The sequence below is a fragment of the Drosophila rhopaloa genome, unplaced genomic scaffold (assembly GCF_018152115.1).
Source record: "Drosophila rhopaloa isolate 14029-0021.01 unplaced genomic scaffold, ASM1815211v1 contig_178, whole genome shotgun sequence".
Taxonomy (NCBI): Eukaryota; Metazoa; Arthropoda; class Insecta; order Diptera; family Drosophilidae; genus Drosophila; species Drosophila rhopaloa.
The window spans coordinates 5,106,169-5,126,963 of record NW_025335059.1 but is presented as its reverse complement, the minus strand read 5'-3'; the positions used below and the strand labels follow the sequence as shown (position 1 = coordinate 5,126,963).

Genomic DNA, 20,795 nt, shown 5'->3' with positions numbered 1-20,795 from the left:
CAATGAAGATAAATGAGTTCAAAGTGAAAACCGAGACGTAAGTCGTCTATATATAAAACCCCGTGCCTTATCCCAGCACGGTCTCCACTTTCACTAGCGATTGGCGGCGGTAATAAGCGATTACAATGTCATGAATCTAAATCCAAGACACAGCAAGAACGCCGCAGTCACGTGCGTTGGGTAAAAGCAGCCGCAGGACCTCAATAGGACGCAGGTGTTGCGTCCCAAGGAAACCAGGAATAAGGATAAGAATACGGCCATCGACTAGCGACGACAACGCACATCATAAGAGCTGGGTGGTGGCCATAATTTACACCGCCACCCTGTGGCTGTCATAAAAAGTTTCGGCTTATTACTCATACGCCCCCACGGCCAGACTCTGATGAGCAAGGAAATCATATTAATCATTCTGCCAATGATTGGGATGATTTCTCCGCCGCTCTCGACTGTTTTTTGCCGTCTTCCATATCGATTTGGATACTTGACTATGACAGACACGCACAGAGCCGCCCAACAAATACCTGAGTTGCTATTTTTAGTTGGCCCCAGCTGTTGGGCTGCCACATTTTGTGAATGGAAGTACGATTTGAGGTTTCCGGGGAGTGCATAAATTAGCGCAAATAATTATGTAGATTTTTTCCCCTTTTTATTGCCGTGTGCAAATAAACACCGGCTGACGAAGAAAGACGAGCTTGTTTTGAACTTTTGAATATTTTAACGCTCCATAATTAGTCGACGGGCAAGGAATCCACTTGAAAATTTCCCCCTTTCATTCCTATATTAAAGGTGAACTTTTGCTGAACGAACTTAGCCCATGTATTCGCTTCATTATATTTTACCCAAAGGAAATCCGAGTCTCAGCTCGAAGTCCAATAAAAATTTATTGAATACCGGTTTACCTTTAAATCTTTTATCAGATAATAACGAGCGCAGAAAAAATGTTTATCAAATTTAAAATGGGTTAATTAAATGGGTATATTTATTTTCTCTACGAAAACTTCCAATCTACATTTAAAATATATTTGCTTTTCCATATAACATCGCTGAATGGCTTTTAAATTAATACTAATTGTCTAGCTATTTTAAAATAGAAACAAAAGTGTTCTAAAATAAATTCGCATTATATTATTTTAATTAAATAATCTGCTTTTGTTTGTTTTTAATTTAAAGGCAGATTTATATTTGCTTATAGAATATTTTTCCATTGTACAGATTTATAGTTTTAATCTACTTTTTATAAAACTTTAATGTGTACTTATTTTGATCCGTGTGTCATCTGCTTCCGTTATTAGTGAAATTAAACAAATTGTTTGCAGATTGAACCAGAAGTGTGAGACAGCACAGAATAAAAAACAATGAGTACGATATTTTTTACCATGTGCTGTCCCACATCTGGTTTTAAACTTATGTTTTTTTATTTGGTACATTTTATTTATAACGGCTTAATATTTCATTTATATTAAAAATGGTCTTCGGTATTTACATCAAACATTGTCATAGGCAAGCAGAACTGCTTATGACATTTAAAAAGGGTTCAAAATGTTATGCCACCTGCAATTCCTCGGAAATATTAGCATCACTGGGTTTGGTGCCTTTCATCTTCAGTGGCACAATGCCGAACTTTGTGGCCAGTTCCTCTAGAACGCACAGGGTGCAGGGTGACATTGTGAGTCCGCCCTGTTCGTCGACCATCTTCATGTGCTGCATCTCCTTGTCACCCGGCACCATCGCTGTTTTCCCCACCTTGTTGGGCATCGCCTGTCTTAACAGCCGGTGAAAATCGCCCAATCGGTCTTCGAAAGAAGGACAAAAACGCATCGGATCGATGGCCACATAAACTTGGCCCAGATCTGCCGGTGCATTTTCCGTACTATAGACTCCACGGCGCTGGATTTGATTTGCATATCGAGCACCTGTCATCACACCACACAAAATATCTACCATGGCAGCCATACCAAAACCCTTGTGTTCCGGCTGAAAGGCTCGTATTCTTTGGGCCCTCAAAGCCTCCTCTGTTAAGGTAGTCTCCTTTCCATTCCTGTCCAAAGCCACTAATTTGGGCACTTCCTTTGACCAGCCATTGCAATAGGATAGTTCCAGTTCCTCCAGCGAGCAGGCGGCCATACCAAAGTCAGCCAAAAACTGTTCATGGACACCGGATGCGGCGCAGGCAATTGGATTTTCCCCCAGAATTGGTTCAACTCCTCCGAAGGGCACCAGAGTAGGGGCTCCGTTGGTCATGCAGAGTCCAATCATTCGTTGCTCCAAGGCCTGACAGGCATACCAAGAGGCGAAGCCAATGCAGTTTGAGCTGCGGGCGGAAACCCAACCGATTCCCACTTCTCTGGCCTTTTGCAGGGCCAGATCCATGCAAAAGTTGGCCACCACTGGACCAGGAGCATTATGGCCATCCACCAAAGCCATGGCCTTTTTTTCGGACACGATTCCTGGGATGGCATTGCCCACTACGGTGCAATTCAGGAGATCAGCTGCAATCGCAGGCAATCGATGGATGCCCATAGAACGCTGGCCCATGTAATCAGCGGCTATCAAAGCATCGGCCATTTCACTGGCCGCCTGTTTGGGCACCTTCATGGCTGCAAACACCTGACTAACAAATCGCTGCGCCTCCAGGACATCTACCAAACGACAGGAGTCCTTCATCCGTTTCACATCCTCAATGCCGCCTGGTTTCGTCTGGCCGCCACACATGAGCAGCACCCTTTTGATGTTCTGCCACAGCATTTCGGATCCAGCTGTTGATCCTTCGTTAATGTCCTTCTCATCGTCTATCTTAGCTTGGTCCAGCTTGGACTTGTTGATCCACTGAAACTCGCTTTTCATATCCTGGGTTTTCTCATCATTTGACTTGAAGGCAGCCAAGCTTTTTGTCACCTGGTTGGTGTTGCCAAGGTTTTCCATGGACAACTTGAGTCGCACCTTTCGCAGGGCGTCTAAAAAGTTGACCAATAGCCTCATTTTCTAAGTTGTTAGAGTAACACTGTCTCCTAATGTTATTTGCTTTTTAAACCATATGTTCCTATAGTGTTTCTTTGTAGTATTTGTCTAAGGTATATTGAAACCCGAAAATCAAAAACGAACCATTAATATTTGTTGCCCATAAAAATTTAATAAAAATGCTTTTTTATAAGTTTGTCACTTGCACATAATAAACGGGCTAAGCGATAGTCTCTTAATTTTGTATTAATAATTTAATTTCTATTAATAAACCCAGTTTATCGCGTTTTAAAGTAAAAGTTTGCAAACACAATCTCTATTTATTGCGATGACATTCGAACAAAGACATTTTAAAACCAAATTCCTCCGCAGCTAGTTTTCTTTGATATTCATCGCGTGGTTTTCCCAACGGTTATCTAACAACTTGCATATGCTGGTAAATATAAAAGGACATATTTTTTCACAAATAAGCGTACATATCCAAATGAGCTACTTTGCCAGCCACCCCTTGCTGTGCGTACTTGAATTGTCAGCGCAGAAACAACGAGATATCAGCACAGAAATAAGCAGAGTGATGCCAAAAAGCGAAAACAAATGCAATGCAAAAGCTTAAAAAATGCACACAAATTGCACTGGCACAGTTAAGGATGTGTAAAGTAACCTTGAGGCGTGCACACACCACACAGATACATAAATGAACAGATACAGATACATATTTAGGGTACTGCATCAGTGTTCAGGGGGTGTGGAAAATGTGCCTGTGACCTTGTTTATTTGTGTGGACGCCCAGCTTGGTTCACATAAAAATAAAACAGCACTCAAATTTAACTCTCTCAATTTGTTATGCTGCGCCAGGCTTTATATGGAAAACAAATATATTATGGTTGCATTTCAAAATAATGATAATAAACGACCAATTAGTTTTCACTATTATCGGTAAAAAAGATAATTGAATTAGTTATCTGTCAACAGTTGGAATATGAACTTATAATACAAACATAAAGTTATTTTAATATCCACTTAGTTTTTTCAATCTTGCTTGTAGTTCTTCATAAATAAATAAAGTTTATCTCGATGAGTTATATGGAATCACATGCGATGATATTTAAGTTTTACTTTAGGTAATTACAAAAATAGATCCTTTTAATAAGAAAAAAATCGGATTTACTTTTGTTCTCCATTTTTGAATTTTAAATTTACTATTAAATTGTATAGCTTAATTAATGCAAATTTCTAGCAAGTTAGACCAGCCCCAATAATGTACAATATTATATAGACAATTTTCCCTTAACCTTACCGAATTCGATGTAATGCCTTGATTAACTAAAAGGACCGAATAATAATAAATTACTTTTGCTAAAATTTTTAGATAAAGATGAAATCCAGTCAGCTGGCAAGTCGTCTCGTCAACCCAGCCCATCAGCACAGATAGTCTAAATGACCAGAAAGAAATCGCGTCAATCGAGAGCCACATCGAAATAGGTGAAGACAGTTTGACAATAGCTCGGTCCGGTTGCACAACTTGAAGCTCCACTGTGCCACGATGGGGGAAAGTCAGCTGCTGCTGTTGCTGCGGCTCCTGCTGCTTCCGACAGTCCTTTTTGGCTGGATGGACTGCGCAGAGGCCTCCACGGCGGACATCTACAAGGGCGCCCGCCTGGGCCACCGCATCGTTCAGACGCGATACGGCCGACTGCACGGACTCATCCTGCCACTGGACAGCTTTCGCTTCCTGCGGTCCGTGGAGGTCTTCCTTGGAGTGCCATATGCAACGCCACCCACCAAACAAAATCGGTATGTATATGAAAAAGGGTCTATATACAAATTGGTTTTCCCAAAACTAGTTTCCTTTATTTTATAAAAAATAAATTTATAACAATGTGCAATGATTTTTTTAAAATGATTCATTAAATGTTTTTTTTATGTATTTTTAATAATTAATAATGAATAGTTAATAGTTAACTCTACAGGCAAAATGTTTTTGACCAAGAGTACCTCTTTTATAAATCAAAAACAATTCAATTTAAAAACAAATATGTTTTTATAAATATACTTCTTTTAACCATAATAAGACAATACAGAAGGCTTTATCATTGTTTATATTAGAGTTATAAAAGTATATTCTTTAATGTCATTACAATTTATTTCGTATCTCTGTATAGAGAAACTCTTTTAAAATTTCAAATACTATTTAATCAAATTCATTCATAAAAGGATTGTTTACTTTTTTTTGCGTTTTTTTTTGTATACTTGTGTTGCATGTATTTTTTCCTCAATCTGGGTAATATGTTTAGGAGATTTGTTTTCGAGTCGACCGTAATTTTCCAATAGCTTACACCTACTATTTCTCAATGGAAATCTTTAAGTTATCGGTCGCTCAATTTCATTTATCTAGGTTTAGTCCCACAAGAGCGCCAGCGCCTTGGGACGGCATTCGAATATCGGACAAATACAGTCCGGTTTGTCCGCAGCGATTGCCAAACATTCAAAACGAAACTGCGGCGCTGGAGAAGATGCCCAAGGGTCGCCTGGAGTATTTGAAGCGACTGCTTCCCTTTCTGGAGAACCAGTCCGAGGACTGCCTCTACCTAAATGTCTTCTCGCCGGTCAATGGTAAGCACTGAAATGAACTTTAAGACGTCGTGCAGGAATTCCACGAAAAATGGCCATCCACAAATTAAGCACAAAAAGCTTCACATAAATCTCATTTAAATTCAATTAATTAAGATTAATCGTACGCCACGTAATGCCAATAATTTCTACGCAAAAGAAAACCGAGAGCTCACGTAACCACTGCGCAAATCTTATCGCAAGTGCCACCCCACTAAGCTCACAATCCCATGGCAAGCCGGATCCGGGGGAATCGCTAATCTGAAGCGATTCCTTCGCCGGAGTGCCGGCGAAATCCGCTTTGCACGCAAACGGAAACGTTTAATGGGTCATGAGCGCTCTCGGGCACTTGGCGGTGTGTTGAAAAGGGAAAAACGCGATATCACAAGTTTAAACAAAAAATACAACTAATATATTTGTATCATGATTTCAACGGCTGATATACTAACACGGGTTTTTTCACCTATTTTTTTTTCTGTTCTGTCAGCCGGAGCCAATGAGAAGAAATTGCCGGTGATGGTGTTCATACACGGCGAGTCCTTCGAGTGGAGCAGCGGAAATCCCTACGATGGTAGTGTCCTGGCCAGCTACGGAGAAGTGGTGGTGGTGACCCTCAACTATCGCTTGGGAATATTGGGTAGGCAATGTTAAATTGATTACTGATAAAAAATAAATTCTACACTCCAATTACTATTCACAAAAGTCAAATAAGTCTTATTAAAATATCAAGGAATTCAATTATTCAACACTTATGCATATCATAAAAATAATAAAATAAATAATCATGGTTAATTTAATTTTTTGACAGGTTTTCTCAATGCCAATCCCAATCCGCATGCCCATGCCAGGGTGGCCAACTATGGACTAATGGATCAGATGGCCGCCCTCCATTGGATCCAGCAGAATATCCAAAAGTTCGGAGGAGATCCAAACTCAGTAACCTTGGCGGGTCATGGAACGGGGGCGGCCTGCATCAATTACCTAATGACCTCGCCCACGATGGTCCGCGGTCTATTCCATCGGGCCATCCTAATGTCCGGCTCTGCCTATTCATCCTGGGCCCTGGTCGAAGATCCCGTGCTGTTCGCGATCAAGCTGGCCAAGGAGGTAAACTGCACCATTCCCGAGGACATCAATCGGCATCACGAGCAAATTGTCGACTGTTTAAGGGATGTGCCGCTGGACGACCTATACAGCGCCGACATTCAGGCGCCCAACTTTCTCACGTCCTTCGGGCCTTCGGTCAGTTAAAAATAATTTTTAATCGTTGAAAAGCTTAAAAAGTACAATTTTTATTAGCATGTTTCCCCTTTTATTTATAAAAATACAAATATTCATATATTTAAAAGTATCAGTAATCATTTCATATTAAAATCATAGTCATAAAAAGCTACATTGCTAATTAATACTTAAAAGCCAAACCCTAAATGCCTTCAAGACTTATAAAATCTATAAAATTTAAGACACTCAACAAATTTAAAGTAGAATGATTCTTTGCCAAGCAAACCATTTTTGTTCTCGAGTAAAAATCAGTGCCATTTGAGAAAAGATTTACTCATCGAAGGACACTCATTTAAAGCCATTGATTTCGCTTTTTGTGGCACTTGCTCCTTTTGTTCGGTGCTCGCTTCAATGGACTTTATTACTTACTTAAGCCCTCCTCTCCTTGTGCCTGGACCACTACTCCTGTCATTTACTTGCGATTCCTTTTCCATCCTCGATTTCAATTTAGGTTGATGGCGTTGTCATACGACCCGGACATTCCAATCTCGATATCGATGATTTAATGGCGCGCAACTCGAGGCGTTCGTCAGCGGACTCCGGTTTCCAGTCGTCCGCCGGCGGTGGAGGCGGTTCAGGAGGCGGGGCCGGCGGCGGGGGCGGTGGCTCCGGATCGGCGTTCGGCGGTGGATATTTTGGAGGCGGCGGAGCGGGAACGGCAAACATGGGCGGTCACTATGACGTCCTGTTTGGCGTCGTTACGGGCGAATCGATTTGGCGCTTCAGTGCCCACGATATACAAAATGGTTTTGAGGGCGACAGACGCGATAAAATTATCCGCACCTACGTTCGCAATGCCTACAATTATCACCTCAACGAGATATTCTATACGGTAAGTACATTTATTTTTCCATCTTTAGATATTTATGTATATATTTTGAGGGGAGGAGATGTCTGCGCTTCCAGCCATAAATCTTGTCAATCAGATTTATCTTCCCCTCTAAATGACTTTATGTGGTCGAATAGTCTTCTGCCATCAGTTAAAGCTTAATTATTGCCTTTATCTTGGAGTTCGCTTTTTAACTTGAAAAGTTTTAGCTTGAAAACTTTACAGACAGTTGGCGGATGAAAGAAATATGTTTCGCCATAGTGAATCATCTATTTTTCTTGTCGTTTCTTTTTGCCTTCAATTTTGTATGCAAATTGAGCGTTGACTTATGGATGCTTATGCAAATTTAATCCCACTGGCTATTTCACACTTCCAAAAAAAAGCTTTTAAAGTCTTTGTTAAAATAATGCATGTGTTCAAAGTATTGTATATAAAACTGGTCAATAAAACTAAAAAATAAATATATATATATAAAATCAATTATATCTAAGACTGATTATTCTAAAAACAAAGTAAATTATTTAACTTGGCAATATTTCTTACTTAAAGTTTTAAAATCATTTTGGTATCCCCTCTTTAAGTGTCCTTCAATTCTAATCCATTAAAATGATTAAAAACGCCCCTAAGTGGGTGGTAGAAAAGTTTATATTTTCTCTAGGGTAATTGGCTGAAAGCAAACACTTCTAGAGCCAAAGCTCAAACAGCAACAACGACTGCAACTGAAAAAAGTCAATTAAAATGTTGGTACTCTGTTGGAGTGTGTGCGAGTGTAATTATAATTTTACATTGCGTACGGGTAACATTTCGCCACTCAAACAGATACATATGCATACTGTATAAATGCCTGTCTCATGTTTCAGGGCATTTGCAACTTTTTTAACATTTTTTACATTTGACTGTTGCTGCTGCTTGCTGTTGTATATATTTATTTTATGCTCTCTTGCTGGCTTTTTGTTTTTATTTTTGTTTTGTGCAAGCGAGCGAAATGGAAGGCAGTTAACACGCCATTGCTGCCAAAACATTAACACGCTTTATTTGGCAAATGTGTGCAAGGACATAGGCACACACACACACACATCCACATACACACCCACACACACACACATCCACATACACACACCGACACACAAGCGCGTGTGCACATATACACCCACACATGTACCTACTTAAAAGCGAACAAGCAGCACTTAACCCAAATCACAGCAAACAGCAGCGGAGAAAACAGAGAAGCATCCAACGACAACCGTCACCAGTCGACGTCTGAAACTGGAACTGAATCTGTATCTGTATCTGAATCCGCAGCTGTATCTGTATCTGTATCTGTACCTCAGCCCCGGTCGCCATTCGCCGCATTAACACAGACGCACCGTGAATGCGCTTATGGCCAGATATATTCACACACACACACACACATGTATCAAGAAGTCGTAAATTGCCGGGGCATATATCACGATTATAGCGCTTAAGTCCGTATTTATTTTACTTCATTATACTTTTGTATAGCCGCAACGCAATCCCTCTCCTTATACTTCATAAAGTTCAATTTATATAGGTCAGAGTTCAGGCATGACTAGTAGGCAGTCAAGGGGCCTCAATCGAAATCACAAGCTAATCATGACAAATCAAATACTTTTAATAAAGTAAAAGAAAAAAACTTAAAAGTTGAATCACAGTTTTCCATAAAAAAATCAATGTTTTTCCAAAAAATTAATGCACAGCCTGGGAAATCGAATAACCCTGTAAATGTATTCCACACACAATTGTTAGAATCGGTTTCTGTTCGATTTTTTGTTTTTGTTTCCTTCTATATGATAGGGTTCCTAAATTATGCATGACATCGATTTTACAGATGCATTTTGCGGTCGTTTATTTTTCGCACACAAGCTGGGTAGAAATAATCATAGTGGTGGGAACAAGTCCTCGTCCTGCTCGTTTTGCGGTGGAGAATGGCCACCGCAAACAAGGACAGCAAACAGTTGCAATCCGCTTGTAATCCAGCCAGGATTTGACTTGGCACACATGCAGCCAATGCAAATCTAAAATTCCCCTCGCTCCCTTACGTTTCACAAAATAAAGAAAGAACAATCTCTGTTGCATTTTGAATTTTTGGTAAAAGGACAAAAAAGAAGAAGAAAAATAGGTGATCAATTTAAGATTTAGAAAGGCTTTAATATTTTAAATCAATTAAAAGATTAAAGAAATAAATAACTCATTATTATAGTTTTAAATGATTAAAAGGAACTAGCTCTCTGTTTATTGATAAAACTATTCAATAAATAGTTATGGATCCTTCAAGTTACTCAAATGATTTGCCCTGATTTGTATAATCATGATTGCCAATACCACAACATTTATTAATAGACTTTGTTAAACAGAATTTTAACTGTATAAATGATTACTTTACCATTTAATTATGACTTTAATTTGTAAGAAATCAACAAAGATTATTATCATTATTTTATTTTGAGCATATTTAAGATTCTTAACTTTAACTTAAATGGAAAATACTTCTGCTTTCAGATCGTCAACGAATACACGGATTGGGATCGCACCTCGCAGCATCCGATCAACACTCGGGATACGGCAGTGGCCGCCTTGTCGGATGCGCAATTCGTGGCTCCCATTGTCCGTGCAGGTGATATCCTGGCGGCCAATTCTCCGCCGCCAGTGAGCTCATCCTCGCCTGCTGGTTCAGCGGGTGCAAATGCAGCCGCCTCCACATCGGCGGGCTCCACTCAGCCATCCGGTCGGTGCTACTTCTATGTGTTCGACTACCAGACGAAGGACGGCGACTATCCCCAAAGGATGGGAACGGTGCACGGCGAGGACTTGCCCTACATATTCGGAGCACCGCTGGTCGATGGCTTTAGTCACTTTCCGCAGAACTACACCAAATCGGAGACGGCTCTTTCCGAGGCGGTGATGATTTTCTGGACCAACTTTGCACGCACCGGGTAAGTTGGGGAGCTTTGGGCGCTGAAAGTGTCCCTGAGTCGACTTAGGACACCTGCTGTCTGCTTGGCACTTTTAAGCCCCACTTAAACGTCTTTCTAACTTATGCACTGAGGGAAAAACTGTCATCAAACACAAAGCACTTAAGAATTTAGTCGCTGTATTTTCTTGCAGGACTTTAAGCTTTGCTCAGGCACTGGGATTAAAAAGTAAAACTAAATATAAGTTGAGATAAAGAATACTATTTATATATATGTTATTAGTGAATACACATATTATGTAGCTGTATTTTCTTGCTAGACTTTAAGCCTCATGTTTGCTCAGGCACTGGGAATAAAAAGTAAAACTAAATATAAGATCAGATAAATAATATATTTTACATTAAATCTTCATATCTAAATATTGATAAGCTATTGATAACCGAATTTCTATAATAAATCAGTTTAATAATTTTCTCAAAGACTTGTTAACAGTGTATACTTCAACACTTCTTTTGCCATTTCCAGCAATCCAAATGAACATCATCGGCAGGACTCGTCGCTGCCCGTTTCAAAGGAGCGCAACCGCTTTCGCAGCATCACCTGGGAAAATTATGATCCGCTGCATCAAAAGTATTTGGAAATAGGTGAGTCAAAAGAAACTTTACCCCCTCCAAACGCTTCATGTGCATTTTCCTTATTTTTCTGTGAATGGTTCAAACAAAAATCTTTTCGTAAGCTTTTCACGAAATTTTTGTTTGTTTGTTGTTCGAAATGGAAGTGGAAAGAAAAACTATTTTCAAAGTTAAATACCTCGACCAAACTTTGCTTTTATTTCCTTTTGCAATAAGATAATATTTTTTTAAGGAATTTCCGTTGCCTGCATATATTTAAGTTGCTTTAGTAACAAAACCATTTCTTATAAATCGCTCACCCCCAGGAAAAGGCCTGCAAAATGTTGTATGGCTACTTTGGCATGCAGTAAAAGAGAATTCATGGTATTCATGCCAAATAAAAGCTACAAATTTTCAAAAATATAAAAGAATAACCTAAGCACACACAGCCAGCTGAAAAAAAGTGGAATCAAATTTAATTTGAATTTTAAAGAAGGCAGCGCCCGAACATGCTCTGCTTGCTAACAACAACAAATTGGGGGGGAAAGGTTTCAAAAAACGAGGGAGTTAACACACAAGTACTTCAGCGAAATGTGAGTGGAAAAAAAAAAACATCACACCGGCGTCTGTCCGTATATTGAAGCAGCAGGAGAACCACCAGGTAGATGAAGGGCAATCAAAACGCCCAGAGATTGTCGAAACATTACCTGAAGAGAGAGGTGGAGTGCCGAGGGGGACTGAGGGGGCGGCAGCGCATAAAGCTTTATGTGTGCGTTAAAATGGCACCGTTGCTTCATGTCAAATGTACGAAAATGTTATTAATTTCAAATTTTGCACACCTTTTGTACCCCTGCAAGTGGGAAAAATGGGGCAAAATACAAAGACGATAGAGGGTGAAGAACATATCATTTGCATAATGCCACGATTATCAAATACTCTGAGATGTGTGAAAATTAAGTATATGGAACTGATAACTAAATATTTAATTTCTACAAGAACCCACTCTATTTTTCGGTTTCTTAATAATTTATCGTAAAGAAATACATTTTTCATGGAATTATTGTTTCGATTTTCTTTATAAAATAATTTCTTATTGATACTCTCAAAATGTATAAAACATTAAATAGCATTTTATTTAAATCTATCATTAAATAAATAAAAAAAAATTTTTGTTACAGTTCGATATTTGTTATATAATAATTCTAATCGAAAAACTTAGCTCGATTGTTAGAAATTCAAGTTAATTAATCAAAATGTAAATATATTGGTTGGGTGTAGAACCTTAATTAATAGGTGGAAAATGTTTACTCTCCTATAAAATCGATATACCCACTTGATACACAAATAAGCCAAGAGCTACCACACACCCGTTAACACACACACACACACCTTGACGAAGATAGCGACAGATATGTGCGCTTAACGCTTTATAAAAATTACGCACAGGTTATGGCAATGGATTTGCCTTACATTGTGCACACGAGAATGGTTTTTTTTATATTTTTAGTGAGCTAAGAGGTAGAATCCTGCCAACACGCACTTTACGCACATGTAAGCATTGAAGGACGATGCGTATCAAAAGATATGTCTGCGCGCATGTAGATCGTTCGCCTTCTTCACTCAATATTTTTTTCTTTTTTCCTTGATTTTAATTGAAACGACACAAAGCGACAGCTGACATTCTATACAGTACCGCCCACCCTTCAACGCGCAACCTGTGCTTTACATAAGCAAGTTGAAAGGATTCCGCCGTGGAGTGGCGGACACAGTTTTCATTCGATACGCCAGGAAACTGAATTCGAAATCAAAAAATGTTTGTTGGGGAGCTGGTACAAAAGGATCTCCGGCACACAAAGGCAGCTGTCACACATATGCGCCAAAAATATATATGGATCGAACTATAAGCATATCATAACTAAAAGTATGTTTGAATGAAAGTTCTGTTGCGTAAATTATGCAGCGCCCCCAGGGTGTGCAATATTTATTCGGTTTTGCGGAATTGCACTTGCGATTGATGATTGCAGGTGGAAAGGTTCCTCGCCCGGCAATCATATTTTCTTATGAATGCCCCCTGTGGGCAAGGACTTAGAGTTCAAAGGTGTGTGAAAGCTTTCTGAATATTTGAGAATCATTCGGGGTACTTTTCAGATATTTATAAATACATACGTGCAGATGTGAGGAAGTGATATACTCTTCCCCCCGTTTACTCTCAAAGAGAAGTAGGCTACGAGACTTCATTTTTTGTGGCTCTGCTTTCCCACCGAATCGTCTTTATAGGGAAACACTAAGATAATAATAATATCTTACAAAATTACTAAAAAATATTTTAAAGCATTTTTTTAAAGCTGATAAAAATATTAATTTAAGAACTTAATATAAGGCCTTACAGAACAAAAACTAAAACTAATTTGATGTTGCCCAAAAAAATGAAATGTAATAGAACCAGCATATTTATATTATTTTTTGAAGTTTTAGGAATCAAAAATTAAAATTTTATTTGTAAATTACGCTTGTGTGAAATGTGATAATGTTATAGTGTCAAATTAACGTCAAAATCAATTCAAACTTGGAATCTATTTTAGCTTATAACACATGCCAGCATGTATTTGGTAATTATAAAAATGTATATTATTGAGCTGCAAAGGATTTTCTCGTAGTGGAGAAGGCTGTCTCTTAGCAGAACAAGCTGGGGGCATCAAAAATTAAACAGTTATGTCGCTTTCACCCCGCCAATGTAAACAAGACATCAAGTCTCAGAACTGAGGGCGGAGTTCTATAACCCGAGGACCGAGGAGGTTTGGCCCCAATTGAGCCAAGTGTCTGTCGCTCACCTTTTTGGCATGCAAATGACTCGAAAGTGGCCCAAAAACAGAGGCAACGGGCAAATGGAATAGTTTAGCATTAGAGCTATTTGCATGCATGTTTCGTGTTGCGGATGAGTGTGTGTTTTGGTATCTGTCACATGGAAATGAAAATGAAGATGTTTACACTGGCCCGCCCATTTGTTTTTCCGGCCTGCCGCCGGAAGCAACCAGCACTCACACATCCACTCACCGGAATACTCTTTAAATTCCAGGAATGAAGCCGCGCATTAAGAATCACTTTCGGGCCCATCAACTCTCGATTTGGCTGCGTCTGATACCGGAGCTCCATCGCGCCGGGATGGAGGATGTGATAGCCCGGCACAATCTGTTCCGCAATCACGACGATATGGACCTGTACGAGGGACCCGTTAAACCGGATCCGTTTGGCATATCCTCAGCCGGCGGAGCGACCGGCTCCTCATCCTCGTCCTCGTCGTCATCGCGCCTCCTGCTCATCGATGAGCAATTGATGATGAAGAAGGGACGCGGACTGAATGCCACCGCCTATTTGAACGGCATATTGGGCGGTAAGTAGCCCTCTCCAAGACAAACACACACACACATACGGTCGATGCGGCTTGTCACTGTCACTTAAATACCAAAAAACAACAAATAAGGCGACACAAAACGGCAAACCGAGCCCAAAGGAATAACGCCTATCGCCTTTGTAGATTGTATTTCGGTCTCGTCCCTTTTTGCCTTTGCACAGTCTGCAGTTGTCGTTTAATACGGTTGACAAAGGCCAGGCCAAAAGGACACTTGACTGGCCCTTGGGCTTGACTTATTTAATTGCACATTCTGAGTAGGTCTGACAAATTAAAGTAAGCGAAAACTCCTTTAGATTTGTGCCTTGACACTTTGTTACTCTCTAATTTTGATTAATATGTATGATAGGTTTAGGTAATTTAACTGCAATGCGTAGTGTACAAGGATCCATAATGTTAATTATTAAAAACTTGATACACTCTTTTTTGAACATTAATGTTTTGTGTCCAGGGTCCAAAAAGTTAATTATTGAAAACTTGATATACTCTTATTTGTTAATTGCATACAACGAAACTATCAAACTATTATATCAAAAGCTACACATTAGTATGCAAATGTTTCACTCCTATTTATAAAATGTGGATTCATTTAAAGGGATGGTACATTCTGAAAAGGTTTTAGTTTCCTAACTCAATAAAAACGCCTCTTTAATCCCATCAGTTCTTTCTATTTACGCACATCATTTTTACTTTTCATAGATGACCTCCATAATTTTGGCAAAGCCATTTAGTTTTTGCAATATTACTCATACGCCACGTATCTATGTAGCTATGTGAGATCCAAAGTCAAACATTTAAGATGCGTCCACAAATTCGTTCGCACATGTGCGCATTTGTTTAATAACTCGACGGCAAATGAAATATATTCCACATCGCCATGTGGGGTCCCTCTCAAATAAAACCAAATTCAAAGAAGAAAACTCGTTCTATTTATTTGGCTCCTCTCCCTTTTTTTTTTTTGGAAAGGTTTGTTTGTTGGAGAGTGAGTTGAAAATCAACACTTTCGGAAGCAAAGATTTCTGTTTACTCTTGACGTTGGCCTCGGCCTAGTCAGTGTTTACTTCACTTTGTGGTCTGGCAGCAAGTGAAATTGCAAAGTTGGCATTTTTGTGAAGACATGGCCCCGGTCTCAACTCAGTCCCAATCCCAGCCATTCTGTCCCAGGCATGACATTTCCATTTGACCCAGCCCCGAACTTGGACCTCCAGCTGGGGCTCCAGTTATTGAAATTGCGTCCGGCCCGAGATACGTTTCGGTTTGGCTTTTGAATTTATATTGTGTCGAGTGCTGACTTTTGGAAATGCACTCAACTGTAATCTCTATAAGCATTAAGTGTGTGTAACCTTTTTTCCAACATCATCCCCCTTTCATGCCCCATCCCCACTGTCTGTGGCATAAATTTCTCGTTTACATTCGCCCGTCTGTGATGGAGGGTTGGGATGAAAGAGGGTCTTCTGTCTAAGATGCCACAAATGTAAATAGCGCATAATTTTAATGCACTTGCCCCTCCCGATTTGCTTTTCCCTCGTTTTCAGATGGGAAGTCATTAAACCAGTTTATGTAAAACTCGTTGGCGGAAACTTTTTCAACACTTACTCTAAATTAACAGCAAACTTTGCTCGCTGCTTGTTTTTTCCTCGTTTCCTTTATGTTTTTTTTCCATTTTTAATAAACTGTCCCCGCAGCTGGGGCAACTGCAGCTGCTTTTCTTTGGCTGAGAGAAAGGGGAATCCAACTCAAACATCAAATGCTTATATGCGGCGGCCGTGGGGGCGGGCCAGTGCCTCTTGGGCGTGGCCTTGTTGCAACCCATAGCAACTGCTTCCACTTACTTCCACCGACGCTGGCTTATCTCAAAGTCAAAACTAAGACAGTCAATTTCAGGCAAAAACTTTCTACTTTCCCCTAGCCAAGTTTCTAAATGCCTCAACCCTCATCTATATCCCGCTTTCTGCTAAGTTGGCCAATGCAAAATGCATTAGCTCATGGGGGCTGGGGCGTGGACGTGGGCGTGGCATTTGAGAACGCTTTTGCGTGGCAAAGTCGGGTAAATTGGAAATTATTGAAATGTTGACTTTGGCCGGTCGAGAGATGGAGTAATCACAAAGCGCTTTTATTTTATAGATTCTTTGGTTAAAACTCTTTTTTTACTGTAAAAATCTAATTTCAATTAAATTTATTGGATAAAAAATTAAAGTATCTTATTAAAGAACAATTTTATTTATGTTCCAAAACAAAATAAATTAAATGGAAAATCAACAAGCTGTTTCTCACTAAGAAAACATTTTCGTTATATTTAATAAAAAAGGAATCGAATGTTTAATTCATTGAATAATAATTTTATATTGTATATATAGATATCAATATGTCCTAAAACTCTTTAACTTTAAACTGCATTTTAACCTTTATTATTTAACTGCATTACGTTTAACAAAAATCTTAGATTTTAATAAATATTTTTAATGGTAAATGAATAACCCACTGAACTAAGAAGTTTAATATGAATCAGTTCCTTATTAATATAATTTTTTTAGTTTTTTTTTTGTAGTTTCTGTATACTTTAAATCGTGATACAAAAAAGCTGCATTTAAATTTAATCTCGCTGTTCGGTTTTTGTAGACAAAAAACTAATCTGTGACCCAAACAAACAAACTGGCGAAAGGATGGAGGTCAAAGGGCGACCTGTGGTGGCTAATGTAGAATGCTGATGAGAGTAGAGTGTTGAACCACAGACAACAAATGTTCATTTCAATTAGTGCAGGGGCCAGAAATGCTGCAAAACTAAATTCGACCATCAAAACAAACTTGCAAACCGGCCAGGACTAAAAAACAAAAACGCAGATGGAAATGGGACCGAAGTGCGGTAGATAAAAGCGAACTGGAGAGGGCAAAAAGTGGAAATAGAAGATGATAAAATGCCTGAAATGCGACAAACAGCTGTCAGGTTGACAGCCGACGACGACGCACCCAGGCCACAAAAAACACCCGACACTAGCTGGGAAATTTGGGGAATTGGGTGGGAAATGCGGGAAATCACAGAAGACTCGCCGAGTCACAGTGTCATATGGACTCGACATACTTTGACATGCTTTTCATTTAAGCGCTGACTTTGCCAACTGTGCCGCCTTGTCTTGCCTTTCCCCAGATTTCCCTACTTTTTCCCCTGCCATCGCAGTCGTCATCACCTCAGCCATTGGGTTTACAACTTGGCCAGAACGGGGAAACAGAGATATGCAGCTAAAAGCCAAAAAATCTACAAGCCAAACAAGACTCTTTGCCGTAAACAAGGCAACCACAACCAAATACAAATCGAAAGACGTGCAAAACTAAAAAATAACGGAGGCAAAAACTATGGAAAACAACTTTTCCGCAAAAAGTTTAAGTCGGCAAAGTGTTGAAGTACTAGGGTCTCTGTTTTCCGTCGTCGTTGTTTTTTTTGCTTCGGTTCTGATAGAATCGTCAAGTATCTTTTTGCCAAAGGAGGACAAATTCTAAATTACGAAATGAAATATGTATTATATAGACCAGGGAATATATATATTATAAAATAAATAAAATCAATTTAATATATAAAAGAAATCAATCAAATCTATATTAAATTATTATGCAAGATTCGTAGAAATTCATTACCATCCAGTTTCTGTAGACGAATTATTTTAATTTCTAATTCAAAGTTGTCAAAAATAATAAGCAATACCCTAGTATCACCACACTTTTTGGTAAACGAATTTAAATACTATATATACTATTTAAATACTATATATGGCCTACAAATTCATCACTTAAAACATATTGTTTGATGTCTTAACATATTCACCTACTTAAAGTACATTCAAATCGAAACATTGTCTGATTTAAGTTGGGATCTATTGAAAATCCACTCAATAATTACTTCTGCTTTAAGAGATTTGCAGTCTCAGCCCAGCTATGCCCCCTAACATATTTCCCATCCCCTTGAGTAGGCTTTCAATGCCGTTTATCCTATCATCAAGTTGCCTGCGTCTTGTCTGAGCTTTGGTTACCAGTTTTCCAGAAAGAAAAAAACAAACAAACCACATCCTACGGCACACACAAAAGTCAACTCTGTGCTACTTTGCCTGACCTGGATTCCAGACAAAAATGGAAATAGAAAAGAAACACTGGTAGGAGTAGGGGTAGTCGGCTCACCTGAATTATTTGGCAAAGAGATGGAGATAAAGCAACATGTGGAACCAGACTTAGCCAAAAGCCTACCGAGAAAATCCTTCGCCATTTCGCCCTCTGATCATTTGCATAATTCCAGCGATTCGTTTTTCTGGGAAGCAAGGCTGATTAAGCTGGGAAATGTCAAACTATCAGTGAAAATTGAAATGGTTCACTTAATAAATGCCAGAGTGTCCTTCGCAGGATGGCAGCCTCAGCTGATGCCGTTGCCCCGGCTAATATCTAATTTATGCAAGGACATTTCGGCCTCAAATATTTTTCGCTTTCGTGGCACAAAAAGCAGCAAGGGCTTTCGGTTTGATTTTATGGCTTGGGGTTGCTCTACTTCTTCCCCACGTTCTTAATACTTTTTTTTTTTTTTGTGATTCCACTAATTAAAGCCACATTAAGCATTGCTTTTGCCCCCTGCCTTTTCGGTTATCTGTCTGCCTCAAGTTGGGGCAATGTGTCCTCGTAACATAATTATCTGGGGTCCTTGAACGCATGCGGCCCTTGGAAAAGCGAAATTAAAATGGGAATAAAAATAAAAAGGAATTAAAAGTAAGAGGGGGAATGGTTCAAATTCCAAATGCTGCACACCAACTGAAAAGTATTTGTACTTGCAAAATTAAATGCAAAATGGGGCGGAATGATAAAGAGCTTAGTGGCCGGGGTCGAATCTGCTGATGGGGGGATCACAATTTATCTGGTTATGCAATTTAGCAAAAGGGTTGTCCACCCTCACACACAAAACACACATACACATACACATACACAGAAAGAGGGAAAAAAGGGTCTTAAGCATTTTCCTGAGTGAACTCAAGTGACAGGTTGAGAGTTTTTGAGTCTGAGGGCGGCCGACTTCGCCATCATGATTGATGGGCAAAGTTGGCAAGAAATTATTATGTATAGATAGGGGCTAATTCCAAATTGGATTCCCTTGCACGCCCACAGAAACTTCGGGTAAGAGCTCACCTGATGCTCTTCCGACCAAACAATCTTGAGTAAATTAAATGCCACACTTGAATGCAAATTGAAAAACCCCTCAGACAAAGCAGTAAGTGGCTGAAAGGCGGCTGCAAATCTTCACACGATTATTGACACCCGATTTGGGTGGCATATGGCCCCATTTTAACTTCCCCTCACGATTATTACTAGAGATTTATTTGGGAAATATTTATGCAAAATACGTGCACAAGTCTTTAATCTTGAGCAGAGCAACTTTGGCAAAATTGTTTGAAATGCAGAAAATTGAAAGACAAAACTTTGCAGGCAAACAGCTAGAGCACAGACACACGGCATTCATTTACCCACACTTGATACAAAACAATGCCAAGTGTAGGAAGCACTTGAGGAGACTGTGGAATACAATGCAGGGACATTTTCAGGACAATGACAAATACATTTTCAAGGGGAGACCAGCCGGGGCTTCAAAGGCAGCTAGAAACCCATTTGTTTTCACAGACATTTGCGCTTCCAACTCCTTCAGTCGCTTTCAAATACCTTAGCAAATACAATGGCGGCCAAGTGGAGCGCGAAATATTTCTGCGCTCTTATAGGAAATGGGGATAATTCTGTCCTCTGGACATTCGAGACAAAGGAACCAAAGTCGTGAAGGATTGTGGCACAAAAGAGCATAAGCCTGGCTAATCCGAAGGCAAACCCTGCCCATTACTTGTCCAAATATTAAACAACCTTTGAGTTAAACTTTATTTTAATAAACTACTATAGAATTGATTCATAGCAAGGGAACTTAAAATATTTTGAATTATTACTGATACCAGAATACAATCAGCTATAAATGTTATTTAAGGTCAAAATTAATTAGATACTTACAAAATTCGTAAATTGTTGTCTATTGTTTATTAATTATCTCAAATACAAAAGGCGTGTGTACTAAAGAGCATGCATATTGAAATTAATGGCGACTTTTGTTTTGTAATGTTGTAGAAATAGAAAACTCTAATTTCATTGTTTCCAAT

At 39.3% G+C, this 20,795-nt stretch overlaps 2 protein-coding genes across 2 annotated transcripts in view; one reads left to right on the top strand and one right to left on the bottom strand.

Annotated features, from left to right (window-relative positions):
- The window catches only part of LOC108046762 (neuroligin 4-like), a 45,690-nt gene that overhangs the window by 2,174 nt on the left and 22,721 nt on the right, over positions 1–20,795 (top strand). The window contains 8 exon segments of the mRNA XM_044458990.1: positions 4,328–4,752; positions 5,354–5,571; positions 6,056–6,205; positions 6,377–6,810; positions 7,301–7,681; positions 10,199–10,632; positions 11,137–11,255; positions 14,299–14,613. Coding sequence (XP_044314925.1) covers positions 4,502–4,752; positions 5,354–5,571; positions 6,056–6,205; positions 6,377–6,810; positions 7,301–7,681; positions 10,199–10,632; positions 11,137–11,255; positions 14,299–14,613 — 2,302 coding nt within the window. The 5' untranslated portion in view covers positions 4,328–4,501.
- Positions 1,417–3,045, bottom strand: LOC108046765 (uncharacterized oxidoreductase YjmC). Its single transcript, XM_017126643.2, has one exon. The coding sequence runs from the start codon at positions 2,977–2,979 to the stop codon at positions 1,543–1,545; it is 1,437 nt and encodes a 478-aa protein (XP_016982132.1). The 5' UTR covers positions 2,980–3,045; the 3' UTR covers positions 1,417–1,542.